The sequence below is a fragment of the Rhipicephalus microplus genome, chromosome 3, assembly GCF_043290135.1.
Source record: "Rhipicephalus microplus isolate Deutch F79 chromosome 3, USDA_Rmic, whole genome shotgun sequence".
NCBI classification, from domain to species: Eukaryota; Metazoa; Arthropoda; class Arachnida; order Ixodida; family Ixodidae; genus Rhipicephalus; species Rhipicephalus microplus.
In genome coordinates this window covers 48,840,842-48,862,163 of record NC_134702.1, presented here as the reverse complement: position 1 = coordinate 48,862,163, position 21,322 = coordinate 48,840,842, and the positions used below count along the sequence as shown (strand labels likewise).

The 21,322-nt window shown below is 51.1% G+C and overlaps 1 protein-coding gene across 1 annotated transcript in view; it reads left to right on the top strand.

Moving 5' to 3' along the window:
* Window positions 1-21,322, top strand: part of LOC142802792 (uncharacterized) — a 48,500-nt gene that overhangs the window by 1,990 nt on the left and 25,188 nt on the right. Inside the window, exons 3-4 of the mRNA XM_075887836.1 lie at window positions 342-510; window positions 3,126-3,265. Of these exons, the coding sequence (XP_075743951.1) occupies window positions 342-510; window positions 3,126-3,265 (309 nt within the window). The remainder of the gene's footprint in view (window positions 1-341; window positions 511-3,125; window positions 3,266-21,322) is intronic.

The following is a 21,322-nucleotide window of genomic DNA, read 5'->3' as shown; positions in this document are numbered from 1 at the left end:
CCGTGTGCTCAGATTTTGGTGCACGTTAAAGAACCCCAGGTGGTCGAAATTTCCGGAGCCCTCCACTTCGGCGTCTCTCATAATCATATATGGTGGTTTTGGGACGTTAAACCCCACAAATCAATCAATCAATCTGGTACGTTTATAGAAAGGCACGGGTACACGCAAAAAAGAAAGATAAATATTATTGCTTAAACGCTAATGCCATGTTACGACCGTGGTCAGTGTACGACGTTTATGAATCGTGATTTGCGATAGTATAAGGCATTACTTTCATTCGATATGAAAGACCTGAATGATGCCGAAATCGGGCAAATTCCACCTATTGTTAACACATGCAGGAAGAACGCCGAAGTTATTGCTCACGTCAAGGACCCTCAAGGCGAGGCAAAGCTTCTGGAGTATTGGAACCGGAACGTGTTCCATCATGCCGTCCTTGACTTGGAAGTTAAGCCCTGGGAGCATCTTGAAATCCAGACGGAAGTTCGGGCGGTGTTCGATTTACTGAAGGTAAGGAATTCAGAAGAGAGGCAGGAGTCAAAGAAAGATGGAAGCTTGGTATGAAATTTCAGTATCAATTCCAAGAAACATGTAAACGGGGTTGAGATGTAGCTGAGATATCGACAAACCTTGAAGAAAAGTGCGCTTGCCGAAACGTCGGCTACCGGGACAACCCCTGTTTACGAATTGTCATCTCAATGTAGGGATGACGTTTATAAATGCTTGACTTCACAGTCAGTTCATTGTTTCGTAAGGCTTCCTATCGAATACGGGTTTAGTTCATGGGGCTGTCCTATTGTATACTGGGCTAGTTCGCCTTGATCACGTGACAAAAAAAAAAAAAAACCCATGGTGGCACCTTGAGCTCCGCTACGCATTACCGTAATGCGCCCTTTGCCACCGCCTCCTTGATTGCTAGCCCGGCTTTGGCTTTGGTTCCCACTAAGTGTGCTTAAAGCCGCACGTGAACCTAAGCAGTGGCCCACTTTTGTGATGCTTTCGCTCATAATAATTAAATATCCGAGTGCTTTTTAATGAGTGCCCCTTTGAAACACACACTTTCTGCGCATTTCGCTTGTTTTGACATTCGACACAATTATACGGTTCTTTCACGCAATGTTGTATGCGTTAAGGAGAAACTCTCCCACCACATGAAATTCTTACAGTATTTTTCTTTCTTTTGGGACTGCTTGAACGATGGCGTGGATTTGTGGTAGAACATCTGCTTGCCACGCAGAATGCATGGGTTAAACTCTGACTCGAACCGAACATTTCTGTAATATATGTATTACTGCCTTGACTTTCCGCTCACAATCAGTGATGCCGACGCCGACATTGGTATGCCTTCAAAACGAGCTACTTAACGATATCGTGTTAAAACATCACGCTTGTCACGTGATTGCGGATTTGGAAAAATTGTAAGTTTAATAACGGTGTGGAAGATGTCGCAGTTGTCGACGCCAGCGCATATGAAAAAAGCTCGCCGATTGAAGTTTAATAGACACACATTCTACACACACATGTGGTAATATTATTACGACTCCGTGTTTTGGGTGAATCCAATAAGCACTCACCGGTAAAATTTTCGGCTATTAGGATTTATGGGATGAGCACCAATTTTAAAAAGACACTTTTCACGTTGTAATGATATTTTCAAACTTGACAGTCGTCAGTCGAAAGGATAGCACCCGCACAAGCGGCAGCAAAGTCGTATTGTAGGCCTGCGTCTATTACAACAAGCTTTAAGGTCGTGATACAAACAAACTTAGGTGTTTTGTATTCGAGTGTTTGTGCTCTACTGTGTATGTGATTAAAGGGGTCCTGAAACACTTTTGCAAGTAACCATGGAATGAATTCACTGGAAGAGCTCGTTGCCTTATTAATTGAACACCGTAAAAATTTTAGGAATCTGTCCAGTGTGAGAGGAGTTACAAAACTGCAAATTACATTCTCTCTTCTCTCGTCCCGACGAAAGCGCTGGAAGCTAAGCAAGGAGGGATGGCAAAGGCAAAGAAAATACGTCATTCGCGCCTCGTGATCTTCACTTTTTTTCTCTTTAAATGCTTGGCTTTTTCAGTGTGATCACGCGTGTACGTGTGGACAAGTCATGGCCTCCCGCGGCGATTTGTGTAACGACCGAGCGCGCCATGTTCAAATCAGCCAATGGTTGATAGATGGGGTTTCTGCGAGTGATTTTTTAGCGTAGATGAAAACATATCAAATGAGCACATAATATATCACACAAGAATATCCCCCACGCAAAAAAGAAACGTGCTTGCATAACATTATAAAGGAACATTCAACAACCATTTCCTTTGAGAAACAAGCAAAAATAAAAATAAATAGACAGCGTTGTTTAGGAGGCAAGTTCATGGTAAGGATATTGTGGCGAACAGTATGCGTAGTTCTTTATTTGAGGTTTCCGGAATGTTAAAAAAGGGGCTTCTTACTAATTTTATTTATCTAGCTTGCAGCAGCGCGCACCAACAGCCTTAATATCACGGTAAGTTAACAGAAAGTCATAAAAAATAGAAGGAACTCATTTTGTTGTAATAACGTATTAATAAGAAATTTCAGCATCTTATGATTTTGGAGTATGGGAGATATACGTGAGACGCCTATTAACCTTTTCATAAACGCCTCCCTGGGCGCCGCCATAGCCCTCCTTGGGCTGTGCAAATTGGCGCGTCCCCTCGAAAATGCACTGACAACGCTGCGCCCTTAGCCTTTGTACTCCCGCGCACATCCCATCACGGCAATGTTTTTTTCCTTTCTGTGAAAAGGTGTATAAACGATAAACTCCCTTAAAAAAGGTCCCTCCGAAAACACCATCCAAATTTCTAGAAATTTAAACTCCGAAACCACTGAGGTTTAGGTATAAACAGCGAAAGTATACACTTTCTAATGACATAAATTAGTAATTTGCTGCAAAATAGCTTTTTTCTACACACCAGTTGCAAGGCGAAGGTTTTACTGTGCTTTTATTTCTCTAAATACTTGCTTTTTGACTACATCGAACGCTTGCAACGTAGTTATAAATTGCCTAGCAAACTACCTTGCTGAATTTCCAGAAGATCGGAAAATAATTTGGGCTGTACCTTGGTGGGGGGGTCGCACGTGTGCAGGTGCTGAAAGCCTGGCAGAAAAAGGTGAACGCGACTCACCCCAATCCCGCTGCACCCCAGGGTGGCTTCATAGTTCTAGGCATCCGAATATGGCCAGCTAACAAGACGCCCTTCCTAGGAAACGTCACGGAGCAGATGGAGTAAGTGACCAGCAATACTTGAACTTCATAAATACTCCCGTTTTGCTTATCTAAAATATTATACGGAAAACATGACTGGTCCCACTGTCATAGGAATCGGTATAACACTAAAATGAGACTTGTCCTTATAGATGTACTTAAATTTTTACTGTGCAGCGACATATTGACGCAAGGTAGGCTGGCAACTATAGTGGCCAGCCTCTGAGGAGGATAACGAAGTAGTTCTGTGGGCGCGGGCTCAGGTGTTCGTGCATTTGGCCTTTTGTACCGTAAGTAAACGCCCTGTTTTGTGCCTGCGTCCTTGTGTCTTTGTTACACTTTCTGAAGGAGGTGCGGGGTATGGTAGATAATAAGATCCCTAGAGAGCACCCCTGACGCAAGCCCATCGAGTAGCTCAGTCGAGCTTGCCCCTGTGCACGTATGTTCCAGCCGTCGTCTCCAGGGACTCGAGCCACAGCACGGTTTGCTGCCTGAAAGTCAGATGACTATAAACTAAACACCCGCTAACGTCACCGTGTCAACACCAGCGCACCTGATTGCCAACCAGCCCAAGACGCCGAAGACATTTCACGAAGCTGCTTTCGAAGATACCGACGGCTGGCTCGAGTATTTCGACCGGGTCGCCGTCATCAACGATTGGACCCCAGAGCGTTCTGCTTTCTCGAGGACTGCGCGAAAACCTGGTGTGAGAACCACGAAGCAACGCTTACGTCATGGGATGAGTTTCACCGGTAGTTCCTCAAGGCTTTTGCCCGAGAAGATGGGAAAGAGACAGTGAAGCGTGCTATGGAGGCAAGGTTTCAAGGCCCTAACGAAAGGGTGACGACCTACATAGTGGACATGCATCGGCTTTCCAGGCGTGCGGAGCCCTTTATGACCAAATCCAAGGAAGTTCGCCACTTAATGCGTGGTGTTAAAGAAGAGATTTTTGCCGGCCTAATTCGAGACCCGCCTGCGACACTTGCGGAATTCCACGAGGAAGCCACTGCCATGGAGAGGGCCCTTCAACAGCGTGCCAGGCAGTATAACTGTGGTGTACATACAGGTGAGGTCACTACTGTCACTCTCGGCGATGGCATCAGCGTGTTGCGAGAGCTACAAAAGATGCAGGTGAAGGAGGTGCTACAAAAGGTGCAGATGACTGCTTCACCTGTACAGCATCTCTCTGTTGAGGAGATGGCACGCGCCGAGCTATATACAGCAAGTCGTTCCAACAGTCCGAGGTGCCACAACAGTGGTACTGCATCGAAATGAGCTACGTGGAAACAGTGCGACGTCCTGCATCGTGCAATTCACTCAGCGTGTTTTACCCCAATGAGGGACGCGCACAGCAAATGGAGGTAGGTTTCCGTGCTCACAGCCCACCGTTGATCGCCGAAGCACGACCGAGGAAGAGTGACATCTGGCGTACACCTGACCACAGGCCCCTTCGTTTCCACTGCGGGGAAGCCGGACACATCTACCGAACATGTCCATACCGCCGTGTGGGTCTCTGTGGATTTTCGCCTAATGCCCCTCGTCCACGACCTGGCGAGCGACCACTGGAAATAGAGAGCTTCATCTCTAATCGTCGCAATATCGAACATTACTTGCACGAGCCCCACTCGTCGTTGCCTGCTCGCTACAGATCACCGAGCCCAGCCTATTCACGCGGCGCTTCGAGACGCCGTTCACCTAGTCCTGCAAGTCGGGAAAACTGAGTTCAGCGACCTCCAGAGGTGAGGCCGCTCAGGCTGACTCCACGGAAGCTCCTCCACTACGACGACAGCGATGGCAGCAAAAAGATGTACAGACGCAGTAAAACGTGGTACGAGGAGTGGTAACATCAAAGATTTGATGTTACCGTGGACGACGATGAAGTAATGGCGCTAATCGACACTGGAGCAAACACTTCCGTTATGAACATGGGTCATGCCTGCAGGTAAGGTTTCTACCTAGTGGACTGGGTCTCAGATACGTACGGCAGGAGGCCATCTTCTCACTCCGGTGGGACCATTCACAGCGCGAGTCAGTGTTCACGGATTTACTTATCTCGGAGATTTTGTAATACTGCTGACTAGCTCGACGAATCTAATTCTCGGACTGGACTTTCTGCTTAGTAATGGAGCCATGATTGACTTGCAAGAGTTGCAGGTGGCGTTTTCTGCGGCACCTGCTCTAGCACGCAACCCTCATGACAGTTACGTCAATGCTTTGAGGTTTGTAGACGATGACGTTACGTTACCGCCGAAGCGTAGGGTGTTCACCTTGGTAACCTGCGACGTTTTCGATGAATTCAATGACTCTGAAGGTATTGCAGAGGCAAATATCCTGCTGCTGCTCAAACAAAACATCTGCATAGCCCGAGGTCTTGTTCGGTTAGAAAATAAACGCTCTAGAGTTCTGCTGACCAACTTTAGCAATGAGTTTCAGCACGCCTCTAGAGGCACCACTGTTGCTTTTCTCAGTGAAATGGCCGACTTTTCCGATGTCGGCACATTAGATACAATTTCACCGGATGCAAAAGCTTGTGCTGACCAGGGCAGCCGCATTTATGTTAATCCAGAGTTGCCAGATTCACGAAAAGAGCGGCTGCTAAACCTTGTGACGGAACTCTTGAACTGCTTCTCGACAGCATTGAAAGTTCGACGTACTACCGTTACAAAACACCGCATTGTTACCGAGGAGTCGGCGCGGCCCCTTCGCCAACGTGCATACCATGTGTCTCCGAAGGAAAGAGTGTCAAGTTGAAGAAATGCTTGATGATGATGTCATTCAACCCTCGACAAGTCCATGGGCGTCACCTGTTGTCCTAGTAAAGAAAAAAGACAACACACTACGCTTTTGCGTCGACTACCGACGGCTTAACATAGTCACAATACGTGACGTTTATGCCCTGCCACGGATTGATGACGCCTTAGACCGTCTACGCCATGCCCATTTCTTTACATCATTAAATTCTAGGTCAGGGTACTGGCAAATTGAAGTTGACAAGCGCGACCGTGAGAAAACCGCGTTTGTCACTTCTGACGTGCTCTACGATTTTAAAGTGCTGCCTTTCGCTCTCTGTTCTGCTCCCGCCACATTCCAACGCATGATGGACATTGTACTCACTGGACTAAAGTGGAAGACGTGTCTTGTATACTTGCATGATGTCGTTGTGTTTTTAAGCACGTTTAACGAACATCTTTCAAAGCTAAAAGTCTCCTCACTGCAATACGGAGAGCAAAACGTACTATCAAGCCTGAGAAGTGCTACTTTGGCTATCAGGAACTCAGGTTTCTTGGCCACGTGGTGAGATCAAGGGCTGTTCGACCAGATCCGGAGAAGTTGGCTGCCGTTTTCGATTTCCCTCGTCCTGAAGACAAGAAGGCTGTTCAGCGATTCCTCGGACTCTGTGCGTACTACCGCCGTTTTGTTGAAGGATTTTTGAAAATTGCGGAACCTCTTACAAGACTGACACGGCCAGATTTGCCTTTCGTATGGACGGAAAAACAACAACAAGCCTTTGTAGAGCTACGCAATCGACTACAGACAGCTCCAGTGCTGGCACATTTTGACGACAAGGCGTACACTGAGATTCACACGGACGCCAGCAAAGTTGGAATCGGAGCCATACTAGTTCAATGGCGGGACGGTGCAGTGCGTGTGATCGCTCACGCCAGGCGCAGTCTCACAAAAGCAGAGGCTAACAACTCTACCACCGAAAAAGAGTGCCTAGCACTCATTTGGGCCATTAGCAAGTTTCGACCGTACCTATATGGCCGGCCATTTCTAGTGGTCAGTGACCACCATTCGCTCTGTTAGCTTGCCAATCTACGGGATACATCAGGCCGCCTTGCCCGCTGGAGCCTCCGCCTTATAGAGTGCGACATAATTGTGGTCTACCGATCAGAACATAAGCATACAGGTGCTGACCGCCCTTCTCGTGCTCCTATTTCCTTGACGTCATCCGACACTGAATAAGATTTACCGTTTTTTGGCATCGTCGATGTGGCGTGGATGGCTGAACTTCAACAGGCAGACACTGAGCTACTTCCTATCATCCAGCATATTTATGGAGAAGACGTTATGGTCCCACGCCCGCTCTCACGTGATTTAACATTGCGTAAAGAGGTTTATTGGGCGAACCAAACGAGCAGGTGGAAAATTAGAGATAGCGACAGGACGAGGAAGATGGAGGAGCTCGAGCGCCGATCTCGTGGTGCCTTGCGATGATGCTTGTTGTTCCCTTTTGTTGTCATCATTCCTTCATTATAATTGCCCCCGTCGAGAAAGATGAAGCCATCCTGGCGATCTAACAGGTGGGAACGAGCGGGTCGAAGTACGGCTTCAAGCGGTCCACATGAACAATATCGTGTCCACGCCGACGATGGTAACCGAGTGGCGTAAGCGGTTCAATGGCGTAATTGACGGGCGATGTGCGCTCTACCACGTGGTATGGACCACGGTAATTTGAAAGTAGCTTAGCAGACAAAGGTGCACAGGGTGGTACATACAGACATACAAGGTTTCCAGGGGAGAACTCTGCGACAGGAGGGGGGTCGTCATCGCGGGCCTTTTTCTGGCGTTGCTGGTCAGCCGTAGTAAACTGCTTCGCTAGTTGGCGGCATTCTTCGGCGTGATGGGCGGCTTCAGACACGGTCGTGTGCTCAGATACATCTGGTGCGTATGGCAGCAAAGTGTCAACTGTGTGCGATGGTGGACGTCCGTATAAAAGGTAGAATGGGGAAAAGCCGGTGGTGACTTGGGTAGCGGTGTTGTACGCGTAGGTCGCAAACGGAAGAACCAGGTCCCAGTTCGTTTGGTCAGATGCCACATGCGTCGCGAGCATGTCACCCAGGGTCCGATTAAACCGCTCAGTCAGGCCATTCGTCTGAGGGTGGTAAGCAATACTCATCCGGTGTACAATATGGCACTGACAGAGAAGGTCTTGGATTACGTCGGATAGAAATACACGGCCCCGGTCACTGAGGAGCTCGCGAGGAGGGCCGTGACGCAACACAAACCGATAGAGGATGGAAGATGCGACGTCCTGAGCGGTCGCCGTAGGAAGAGCAGCGGTTTCAGCGTACCGTGTGAGGTGATCTAAAGCAACGATAGCCCACCGGTTACCTGCTGTGGTCAATGGCAGTGGTCCATAAAGGTCGATTCCGACGCGATCGTATGGGCGGTCAGGGCACGCAAGCGGCTGTAGTGGAGCTGCTCCTGCATTCGGTGGCTGTTTTCGTCACTGACACTCGTGGCAGCCGCGAATAAATTGTCGAACAAAAGTAAACATACCACGCCAGTATATAGTACCGCTTCCTTAAACGCTCGTAGGTCTTGAAGACACCGGCGTGAGCGCATTGCGGGTCGGAGTGAAATGATGCACAGATTGTAGAGCGCAGCTTTCGGGGAATAATGAGCAGCCACTTCCTGCCGTCTGGTGAGTAATTGCGCCGGTACAAGAGGCCTCCTCGAATGGTGAAGTGTGAAGCCTGGCGTCGCATTGCTCGAGTGGTGGGAAGTGTCGGTACCCCAGATAAGACGTCCAGAAGCGAAGTTATCCATGGATCGTCGCGCTGTGCAGAGGTCATTGTGTCGATGTCAAGAGCGGACAGCGCGTGTTCTATAGAAGATATAGAGGCAACCTCAGCGGACAGTGGTGATCGTGAGAGCGCATCAGCATCGGTATGTTGGCAGCCGGAACGGTACACGACGCGGATATCATACTCTTGAAGTCGCGGAGCCCAACGAGCAAGACGACCTGATGGATCCTTCAGCGACGACAACCAACATAAGGCATGATGGTCTGTAACTACAGCAAAGGTGCGGCCATATAAGTATGGGCGAAATTTTACAATCGCCCAAAGTATGGCTAAGCACTCTTTTTCGGTAACACTGTAGTTTACCTCAGCCTTGTTGAGCGTTCTGCTGGCGTAGGCGACGACATACTCAGGGGATCCAGGCTTGCGTTGAGTGAGAACTGCACCGAGACCGACACCGCTGGCGTTTGTATGGATTTCAGTTGCAGCCGTGGGATCATAGTGGCGCAATATAGGCGGTGATGTTAGGAGACGGTGAAGAGTGGTAAATGCGTGATCACATTCGAAAGACCATGATGAGATGTCGTTGGCACTGCTTAATAGTTTAGTCAAAGGGGCAATTATGGAGGCAAAGTTGCGCACAGACGAAAGTAGGAGCACATTCCTACGTAGCTGCGTAACTGTTTTACAGTCGTCGGTTTGGGGAATTCAGCGACAGCGCGTAGTTTAGCCGGGTCGGGAAGAACGCCATCCCTTGATATGACGTGACCGAGAATGGTGAGCGTCCGAGCAGCAAAGTGGCATTTCTTGAGATTCAGTTGGAGCTGCGCATTCTTCAGACACGTGAGGACATGTTTCAGGCGTACAAGATGTGTTGCAAAATCTGGTGCGAAGACGACGATATCGTCAAGGCAGCAGAAGCATATGTTCCATTTCAAACCCCGCAGAACCGAGTCCATCATGTGCTCGAATGTGGCCGGCGCATTGCAGAGGCCGAAGGGCATGATATTGAACTCGTATAGCCCGTCCGGTGTCACGAAGGCTGTTTTTGGACGATCACCATCTGCTAAGCGCACCTGCGAATACCCCGAACGCAAATCTAACGACGAAAAAAACTCGGCACCTTGTAATCAATCAAGGGCGTCATCAATCCTGGGCAAAGGGTACACGTCTTTCGAGTGATCTTATTTAAGCGCCTGTAATCAACGCAGAAGCGAATCGAACCATCCTTCTTCTTAACGAGAACGACAGGCGATGCCCATGGACTTTGGGAAGGTCGGATAACGTTGCGCTTGAGCATATCGTCAACCTGTTCGGTGATAACTTGACGTTCCGTGGCGGAAACACGGTATGGTCGCTGTCGTACTGGCGCGTTGGAACCTGTGTCGATGCAGTGAAAAAAACTGCGAGTTCGGCCAAGGGTAGGTTGAGCAACGTCAACGGATTCACGAAACTCGTAGAGCAGCTGAAGGAGCTTAGAGCGTTCAGATGACGATAGTCCATCAGCAATCGATGAATCGAAAAGCTCGCAAGGTGGTATATTGGAACGGTTGAGGGCAGCTGAAGAAGGTGACGAGGAAGTTGGGTCACCGGAACAATCTGGCGGCATGGTAAAAATTTGTTCTTTATCATTGGCATGTACGTGTCCAAGAGATTCGCCTTGAAACAGTTCGACGGGATAGGGAAGGGGATTGATGAGGCAAAGAGCACTGTTTCCTTCAGAAATAGAGAGGGTTGAATAAGGCAGAAGAAGTGATCTTCGACTAAGGAAGAGGCTTGATGGCTCAAAGAATGCAGCTTCGTTCCTAATGCCGTCACAGAACACGGGGAGCAACACAGCTGCTGCCGGAGGAATTTTAGTGCCTTCTTTGATGACGAGTTTGCGTACGGTGGGCTGAATGCGGCTGGTTGGTTGGTCGTAAAACGGGAAAAGTTCAAGCTCCAATCTTGCACAATCAATGACGGCATGGTTACGCGTCAAAAAATTCCGTCCGAGTATGATGTCATGTGAGCATGACGAAAGCACAATAAACTCAACAGTGTAGTGGTCCTTCGCGATCATCAGTCGGACAGTACAGGCGGCTACAAGCTGAACCGGGTCCCCATTCGCTGTTTGCAAGGACATCATATTAAGAGGCGTCGTCACTTTTCGGAGCTTGCGGCAAAGTTCATCGTCTATCACAGAAACGGCAGCACCGGTATCCACTAGAGCATATGCTCGAGTACCTTCTACAAAACCTGCGACAATATTCGACGGCAATGTGCGAGGACTTGAGCATTTCGACAGCGCAGTTCTTGCCTCCTGAACTGCGGCGGTTAGTTTCCCTCGTGTTCAGGAGCTGGCCGACGACGCATGGGTGGTGACAGGGAGCGACGACGGGGTGAAGGTGAGCGACTAGACATAGTACGCGGACATTCCCGTGAAGACGAGCTTGACTGAGGGCCAGAATTTTCCAGACGAGATGAAGGAAGCTCCATGAAGCTGTTCTGTGTCCGGGCGTCTGTGTATCCCGGCACGCGACGACGGCAGTAACGGGCGATATGGCCAGGACCGCCGCACGCAAAACAGATGGGCCGGTTATCGCGTGTTCTCCAAGTATTAGCGACGAGGGGAGCAGTCCATGCGGCAGACGGGTGAGTTGAGGCTGTGGTGGCAATGGGAGGAACCCAGGCGGTGGACGGCTGAGTTGGGGCTGAGGTATACGGCAGTCCCTGGAACAACGGTGTGTGGTGAGGCTGCCGCCGCTTTAGTGCCTCAGCGTAAGAGGCGCGGTGACGGGGGGCTGCTGCAAGGGCACCGGCATAGCCTCGGAAATCTGCTCCTGGACCACATGTCGGAGCATGGGAGCCAATGGTGGTGGGTGTCGCAGTGGCTGTTGCTGCGAGAGCTCCTGGCGTTGAGCAAAAGGCAGCAGAGAAAGCTGCCGAGCCACTTCCTCTCGCACGAAATCTTTCATTTGTACGAGAAGGTTTGTCTGGTCAGTCATAACGTCCAGTGCGGTCACTGGTTGGATTGTCTGGAATGAGCGTCGCGTCTGAGCTCGTTGCCTCCGCAATTCATCATAGCTTTGGCACAAAGTCACTACTTCTGCCACAGTGATAGGAGACTTCGCGAGAAGCATCTGGAAAACGTCATCGTCGACGCCCTTCATAATGTGCTGTATCTTCGCACTCTCGCTCATGGAAGCATCGACGCGCCGGAAGCGATCGATCACATTTTCTATATATGATGTGAAAGTTTTACCTGGCTCCTGTGCCCGTGTGCGCAGACGTTGTTCGTCACGTAGCTTCCGTAAGGCTGGACGACCAAAAACGGCACATATCGCCTTCTTGAAGGCGGACCAATTTGCGAACTCGGTTTCGTGGTTCGTATACCACAGCTTGGCCACGTCAGTGAGATAAAAATTGACAGTGCCCAACTTAGCAGCGTCATCCCACCTGTTGGGTCCACTGACTTTCTGGTATGACGACAGCCAGTCCTCGACGTCCTGGTCTTCGGTGCCCGCAAAGATCGGGGGGTCTCGCTGATGAACCGGGCTGGGGCCACTAGCGGCCGCGAGAGGTATTGTTTGTTGGACAGCGTTAACTTCATGATCGACGGCAGGGTGCGGGATCGGAGTTCCTGGTTGTAGGCGATGTGGTTACCCAGCACGATCCACCAAATGTAAAAGGTTTATTGGGCGAACCGAATGGGCAGGTGGAAGATTCGAGATAGCGACAGGACGAGGAAGATGGAGGAGCTCGAGCGCCGATCTCGTGGTGCCTTACTTTGCGATGATGCTTGTTGTTCCTTTTTGTTGTCATCATTCCTTCCTTATAATTGTAATTCCTGCGGAACAATGTTCTCTACAAGAGAAATCTTCAGCGCAGCCAGGAAACTTTTCTAGCCGTTCAAACGGCCCTGCCGGAGGAAGTTTTGCAGGCGTGCCACGACGATACTTCTTCCGGTCACTAAGGCTTTGCTAGAACATTAGCGCGCATCCGGCGTAAGTACAACCGGGCACAGCTGTATTCGTCCGTTAAGCGCTATGTCCGAACCTGCCGTGACTGTCAGAGGCGTAAAGTTCCACCCGCAAAGCCCGCCGGCCTTTACCAGCCTTTCTATCCTCCCCCTGCACTGTTTCAGCATGTGGGATTGGATATTCTCGGTCCATTCCCTACGTCATCTTAAAACAAATGATAAGTGTATAATCGTCGCAACCGACTATCTGACTCGCGATGCAGAAACCAAAGCTGTGCTTGAAAAAACTGCAGTTGAAGTCGCCAGAATATTCATCCACGACATTGTTTTGCGTCATGCTGCACCTGCTGTTCTCATAACCGATCGCAAAGCAGCATTTACGGCAGAGTTATTGAAACAGGTCGCCAAGCTGACGCATGCCAACCACAGGAAAACAACAGCTTATCATCCCCAAATGAACGGCTTGACAGAACGGCTAAAGAAAACACTGGCCGACATGCTATCTCTATCTATGTTGATGTAAAGCACAAAACGTGGGATGAAACTTTGATTTGATATGTGGGGTTTAACGTTCCAAAACCACCATATGATTATGAGAGACGCCCTAGTGGAGAGGTCCAGAAATTTCGACCACCTGGGGTTCTTTAACGTGCACTTAAATCTGAGCACACGGGCCTACCATTTCCGAGTCCATCGGAAATGCAGCCGCCACAGCAGGGATTCGAACCCGTGGCCTGCGGGTCAGCAGATGAAATTTTGCCGTACGTCAAGTTTGCTTATAATACCGCTGTACAAGAGACCACTGACCTAACACCATTCGAGATTGTTTATGGCTGTCCCGTCACAACACCGCTAAACGCCATGCTCTCTGTAGACCAGAACACCAGTAGAAATGACAGCGTTGACGATTTCGTTCAGAAAGCCGAGGACGCCCGCCAGCTTGCATGGAACCGCACTCGCACGCGGCAAGATACTGACGCTCACCGTTACAACCAAGGCCGAAGGAACGTCCACTATCAACCAGGTGACTATGTATGGGTGTGGACAGTAGTGCGACATTGTGGGCTTTCGGGGAAGCTATTGCGACGCTACTTTGGCCCTTACGAGGTTGTGCGCGGCCTCAGTGATGTAAATTACTAGATAGTTCCCCGAAGCTCCGATACCAGTTTAAACCGAAGACGTCCACGTCTAGAAGTATTCCACGTAGCATGGATGAAACCGTACCACGTCCACGAGTTATGAACACTACGAACTTTTTTATTATTATCTACAACAGCGCGGGGCAATTATTATTTTTTTCGTTGACGTGATTGTCTTTCTCCATGGCCATCTCCAGCATCTTAGTCAATCGACCGGGACGGTTGCTCTTGAAAGGGGGAAATTAACGCAAGGTAGGCTGGCAACTGTAGTGGCCAGCCTCTGAGGAAGATAGATCTGTGGGCGCGTGCTGTGGTGTACGTGTTTTTGGCCTTTGGTACCGAAATTAAATGCCCTGTTTTGTGCCTGCGTCCTTGTGTCCTTGTGAAAATGTGAGAGCTGCACAATGTCTTTTGATGTTTTACAGTTGTAGCCCCGTTTAACGTGGATGCACTGACGTTGACGCTTAGTGACACATCTCCATTCCAGCAACCAACATCCGTGATCGATAATTAAACAAACCATTGTGCTCGTAAGATGCAGTATTCAACGATTGAAGCGTACTCGGGGGAAACATTGTGACAGCCAGGAAAGCCGCCACTGAATTCTCGCCAAACTTGGGCTATGGTCACCTCGTGCATGTTAGAGCATGGAACCCGCTGCTCGGCGAGACTGAAACGCAACGCACGTCGTGTCTACGCTGTTGGCCCGTCGCGATTTTTCGTGGGGAGAACGTAAGCGGAGAACAACAGCCACGTGACGCGAGCTATTTTTAGCATGAATTAATGGTCTATGTCACGTAGTTTATTTACGTATAGACCTACTGGAAGGCCAAGGAACGCCAGAAGAGCGAGGAACGTCAACAGGCCGAAAATACAAAAACAAGCGCAAGCTCGTGTCAGCGATGTCCGAATGAATGTAGTCAAGGCAAGGTTCAAATTTTAAGAAAAACTGTATTGTGTTAAGTTACAGGTGAATCGGCAGTGGTTACATGTATAAGGAAACTGGACTCGGTACAGGAGCTCGATCGGATACGTCCGACGCCACTCGCGTCTCGGCTCGCTCTGCGGTGCGTTGCTCTGCGGTCCCGGCTCGAATCTCGGCTCGTTATCCCTCTCTGGCGATGCGTTGCTATGCGGTCTCGCTCGAAGGCTCACTTTTTGTTTTTTGAATGTTCGTTGAACCAATGGGCAACCGCGTCGAGTGGACGCGCTCAGGGCTCGGAGTCCACGTTAACGCAGTGCAGCGTTTCCCGAGCAAGCACGGAGACGCTGCCGGAGAAGGAGGCGCTGCCGGAGAATGAAACGCTGCCGGAGAATTCAGCTGTGCGAACTCGAGTGCCGCTGACACGGCCCTCCCGAAAATTGCGCCTGTCTGCAGGCGAGCGTGTCGTTAGATGGCGATGGTTCCGTAACTTCTAGGAGCGGCTCCTTATATCTACGAAGCTGCTCCACGTTGACGATTTTTTGGTTGATCATGTCCGGTGTGTGGGGTACTCTTTGGATCTCGGCCCTGTTTCCTCCGACGAGGGCCGTTATCTCGAACGGACCTTCATAGCGAGAGTCTAATGTGCCTCGAGCGCTCAACTCAAGCAGGACGAGGTCCCCCGTTATGAACCTCGAAGTTCGCCGCTTCTTGTCGTATCGGACCGTTGTTTTGCGCTGACTCTGCAGTAGCCTCTCTCTTGTCTCCGCACGTCCCCTTGCCAAGTCGTGTAGTCTATGAGACTCGTCGATGTCTCCCTCGACTGAGGCGAGGTTGAGCTCTCCTGGCAGTTTTGGGTCGTAGCCGTGCATGAGTCGAAATGGGCTGTGGCCACTGTGACGATGCTTCGTGGCGTTGATTGCTAGCGTTGCTCGGGGTAGTTCCTTCTGCTATTTGTCCTTGGTGTTTAGCATTTTGCGTAGCACCTGTTTCAATGTTCCTACCATTCGCTCGATCAGTCCGTTTGATTGTGGCCAGTACGGTGGGGAGTTCTGATGAGCAATTCCCAGTCTGCGATGGAATTGGTTGGTTTTCTTGTTCACGAATCCCTTGGCTTGGTCCGTAATAATGACGCTGGGAACTCCAAATGGCGGAATCCACCGGTTTGTCATGAAGTCAAGGTAGTGCGTCGACGAAGTGCTCGGTACGGTCACGGCGTCCATGTATCTCGTGGCGTGGTCGATACACACGAGGATGTGGTCTCCCTTCTCGTTTAGCGGACCCATGTGATCCAGGGATATCACCGCATTTGGCTCAGTAGGAATATCGCGTGGGATGAGGCAACCTTCATTCCATGTCGTGCGGGCGTTGACAGTCTGGCACGTGTGGCAGGAGTCAACATACTCGCGTATGTCCTTTCTCATCGATGGCCACCAGTACTTTCGCTGGATCAGGTCTCTTGTCTTCTCGACGCCTAGGTGGCCGTTCTTGTCGTGAAAAACGGTCATCACACTGCTTCGGAGGGCAGCGGGAATGATCACCCTCCGACGGACCCGTCCTCCCTCGAGAGATTTCTTCACCAGTATGTCGTTTTCGATCTCGTAGTCTGAAGATTTGTGCTTGGCCTCCTCCCGAAATCTTTTGCAGTCAGTATACCTCTCCTGAAACTCGCGTAGGCGACTGTGTTTGCCGACCACTACTGCGTAGCAGTGGAGGTCTCGGGTCGAAACGCCCTGGTCGAAAGCCTCTGCAGATTCCGACTGCCTCGAGAGCGCGTCAGCAGCGGAGTTTTGGTGTCCTGGCTTGTGCTTGACGTCGAAGGTGTACTCTGCTAAATCGAGCGTCCCCCTCGCAAATCTGCGGTTGCTGGCTCTCTTCTGGACGAGGTATGACAAGCTGAAGTTGTCCGTGAACACTGTAAAACGAGGGCCTCCTCTCAGGTAGACCGAAAACTTCTCAGTGATCGCCCAGTGGAGCGCCATGCACTCAAGCATATTAGAGTGTAGACCACGATCGTGCTCGTTTAGTGATGTGCTTGCGTACTCTATGATTCGCTCCTTTCCGTCTTGAGTTTGAGAAAGCACCGCACCCAGCCCGGTTTGCGAAGCGTCGACGTGAACGTTAGTCGGGCAGTCTGGGCGGAAGCTCGCCAAAATCGGTGGGTTCTTCAAGGCGTGTTTTATGGCGTTGACGGTTGCTTCATGAGCGTCAGTCCATACGAAAAGAACGTCCTTTGCCAGAAGGCGCCGTAGCTTGTGCGTGACCTTTGCAAACTCCGGTATGAACTTTCGATAGTGGTTAGCGAACTGCAGGAAGGAGTACAGCTTCTTTGCGTTGCGATGCGGCTCGAACTTGTCGACAGCGGCAACTCTGGATTCGTCCAGTGTTCGTCCTTCGGCGGAGATCACGTAACCCAGGAAAGATACTTTGTCTTGAATCAACTGGCATATCCGGAGATCCATCTTCAAGCCGTTGATCACGACTCTCCTGAGTGCTTCGTTCAGTAAATCCAAAGCCTCCCTCACTGTTGTGGCTCCCTGCCCGACATCGTCCATGTACGTAGCTGTCCTAGGTAAGCCATCGAACGTGCGACGCATGACTCTTTGCATGGTCTGAGGGGCCTTGCAAAACCCAAAGGCCATTCGAAGGTATTCGTACTTTCCGTCAGGAGTGACGAATGCGGTCTTGTGTACGTCGTCCGGCTTCATTCGTATAGTCAGAAATGCCGTCTTCACGTCCAACACAGTGAAGTAAGCCGATCCGTCGCGCATGACATCGTCAATAACGTCTTCCATGACGGGAATTGGATAAGAAGGGTTGATGGTTTTCTCGTTGAGCTTGCGATAGTCGTGTACCATTCTTCGTGGAGTCGTCGGGTGGTGCGGTAGGTCGACGACTATCGTTGGAGCACCGTACTCGCTTTCGCTCGGCCTTATGATGCCCTTGGAGAGGTAGTCATTCACCTGTTCTCGGATGAACTTGCGATCAGCCGGTGAGCACCTGCATGGCCTCGCTGACACTGGTATATTGTCTCTGAGTTCAATGCTGTGCTCGGTGTGAGGACACACTCCCAAAGTGTCGCCTTTGGAAGTGAACGCTTGGTGATGCCTTAACAGAATTGCGCGAAGTTGTTCCCTCTCTGCCTCGGTGGCATCCTTCGTTATCTTCCGTGTGGCGTCTTCGACTAGACTCGTGAAGTCTTCGTCGGGTGTGGGACATTTCGTGTTGAGGCGCACGTACCCTTCGTCTTCGGAAACACTCTTGTCCGATTGCCGGCAGAACGTCGCAATAAGCGTTTCCCCGGTGCGGTGTGGTGTGCCTTGTTTCGGGGGTGGCACTTCGGTCGATGAAAATTTTCCGGAGGGCTCGACTGGAACGATAGTCACATCGTTTGACGTGTGAAACGTTACGTCGACGTTCGCGACTCGTCGCCAGTCTGATCCCAGAATCAGGTCAATGCCGCTGGGCAGTTCCGTTACCACGACGTCTTCGAGTCGCACATTCGTGGTGCCCAATGTCACATCAAGCGTTGCAGCGAGAGTTGGGCATATGCTGCGGTTGAGAACTTCAATGTTCACGCGCGATACCCATGCGTGCGTGGGAATGTCGTCCGACAAGGCATTGGCACTCATGATGGATAAGTTGGCGCCACTGTCAATGCACACGCGGACGGGTCGGTTGTTAGCAGTACCGGACACTATTGGTAATGTGCCGCCCGTCGAATGCAAAAAACAGTTCGCTTGCCTAGGTGACGTAGTCCCTGTTTCGTGGCTGCTATTGTCCCTCTTCGCTCGTTTCTCGTCCGCTCTGATCGTTGCTGGCGTTTTCGGCTTTCTGCAATCACGGGACAGGTGACCGATGTCGCCGCAGTTGAAGTACGAACGAGCAGAGATGGGCCGCGGGTGTGGAGCTCCCGAGAAATCGCTGCGCGGGTTGGCCTTCGGCAAGTTGGCAGAGCTGCTGGCTGGCACCCGCTGGTTCGAACCCTGACCACGGCTTGCTGTAGACGATGACGGTTTCTTGTCGTTCTCGGCACACACGGTCGTGCGACGCCTCGCGTCGAGCAAAGCCGCTCTGTCAATGAGTTCGCTTACTGTGCCACACAGCTGCGCTGCGAGTGGCTTGGCCCATGTGTCGTCCTCGATGCCGCTGAGAATAAGAGAAATACGTTCTTACTCTGCTAAACGGTACGGCGCCTTGTTCAGAATGGCGTTGTTCGAGTACATGTGCTCGACGATGGTCTCGTGGCTCTGAAGGCGTCGCTTCGTCTGCAGTTCGAGGAACTCCTGCATTGTCAGCTTTCGTTTGAATCGGAGAATGAGCGCTTCCTTCCATTGCTCCCAGGTGTCATACTGTGAGTCGTAGGCGCTGTGCCAATCCTTGGCAGATCCCGTCAAGCGGCTTGCTGCTGTCACCAACGTCAGCGATGGCGTCCAGTGGGCGAGCGCTGCGATTCTCTCCACTTGCGTAACCCATTCGTGAGTACTTTGTTGCGGCGTCCCATCGAACAAGGGGATTGAGGATGATGACGTGTCGCTTTTGGAATGAATCTGGATCGGGCTCGTCGTCGGTGGACCTCTCGACAGCGTGTTGGCGAGCAGGGCTTGTGTGTTCACGAGCGCGGCGAGGATCTGGGCTATGGAAGGTTCTCCCTCGTGCGTTGAAACGGTCGGCGCGGCGGGGCGTGCCGTGTCTTGGTTGGTGCCGTCGTTCAGTGACAGTGGCCGCGTCGAACCCGAGGACATCGTTATGTCAGCAGGGACGGAATGGTGCAGCCCGAGGGTTGGAGTCGTCACCCGTTCTGCTGGCAGTGAAGCGTTCTGATGGGCTTCGTGCAATGTCTCACGTTCACTCGTGGTCGCACGGTTAAGCTGGGCTCGCAGGCTGCTCAGTTCAGCGCAAAGCCTCGCGTTGTCGGCGGACAGTGTCTCCAGGTGCGCTTGCCTGTCGTCGTCGTTGGCAGCCTGGTCCTTCGTTGACGAGTCCGTCGGCTCTAGGGCTTGGCGAGTGACGTCGCGGATGATTCTTGCGATGAGCTCGTCCTTTCGTCCGGAGCACCGTAGACCTCGTGCTCTCAGCTCGTCGACGAGTTGCTTTTTCGTTGCATTAACCATCGTGCTGTGGTCGAGGGTCGTGAACACGCTTTCGACGATGGTCGTTTCGGAGTCCCGAGACGATGTACGGCGCGGCGTCGCTCCTTCTCGTGGCGTCGTTTCCTCCTCCGCATGCAGCTCGGTCGATTCCCATCCTGTCGGCTGCGCCATGTCAGCGATGTCCGAATGAATGTAGTCAAGGCAAGGCAAGGTTCAAATTTTAAGAAAAACTGTATTGTGTTAAGTTACAGGTGAATCGGCAGTGGTTACATGTATAAGGAAACTGGACTTAGTGCAGGAGCTCGATCGGATACATCCGACGCCACTCGCGTCTCGGCTCGCTCTGCGGTGCGTTGCTCTGCGGTCCCGGCTCGAATCTCGGCTCGTTCTCCCTCTCTGGCGATGCGTTGCTATGCGGTCTCGCTCGAAGGCTCACTTTTTGTTTTTTGAATGTTCGTTGAACCAATGGGCAACCGCGTCGAGTGGACGCGCTCAGGGCTCGGAGTCCACGTTAACGCAGTGCAGCGTTTCCCGAGCAAGCACGGAGACGCTGCCGGAGAAGGAGGCGCTGCCGGAGAATGAAACGCTGCCGAAGAATTCAGCTGTGCGAACTCGAGTGCCGCTGACACTCGGGTCGCGCGTCTGCACCAACGCTTTGGCTAGCCGTTTCTTGCTGCTTCGTCGTCGTTCGCATAGTTCCCTACATTGTCCCCCGCTGAATAGCGTAGCCAATCTGGCGACTTAAGGCGTATTCACTATAACGGGGTCGTAATATGTCTTCAGGCGACTCACATGCACAATTTCTCGGCCACGACGGCGTAAGTCATGAGACTGTGACAACAGCTCAATCTCATAATTGACTGGTGACGTACGGGCGAGAATGCGGTAGGGCCCGTGGTATCGTGCCAGTAATTTCGAGGAAAGGCCAGGAGTACTCGGTGGAATCTAGAGCCAAACAAGAGCACCAGTCGTGAAAGTAGAGAGATATCGGTCGGTGTCATGCCGTAGCTTCTGGTGGCCTTGGTCCTCGGTTGTCAGTAAACGGGCCAATCTTCTGCAATCTTCTGCGTACCTGGCAACATCAGAAATTGCAGTGTACTCAGAGGAGTCGGGCGTCTATGGGAGGATAGTGTCCAGCGTGCACGATGGTTCGCGTTTGTACAACAAAAAGAAAGGGGAAAACCCTGTTGTCGCGTGCGTAGCGGTGTTATACGCATACGTGACGAATGGAAGGACAGTGTCCCAATTGGTCTGGTCTGAAGCTGTGTACATCGTCAACATATCACCGAGAGTGCGATTAAATCGTTCTGCGAGGCCATTCGTCTGCGGGTGATATGCTGTCGTCATGCGATGAACCATGTTGCACTGAGCGAGCAAGGCTTGAATAACGTCAGACAAGAAAACACGCCCCCGGTCGCTCAAAAGTTCGCGGGGA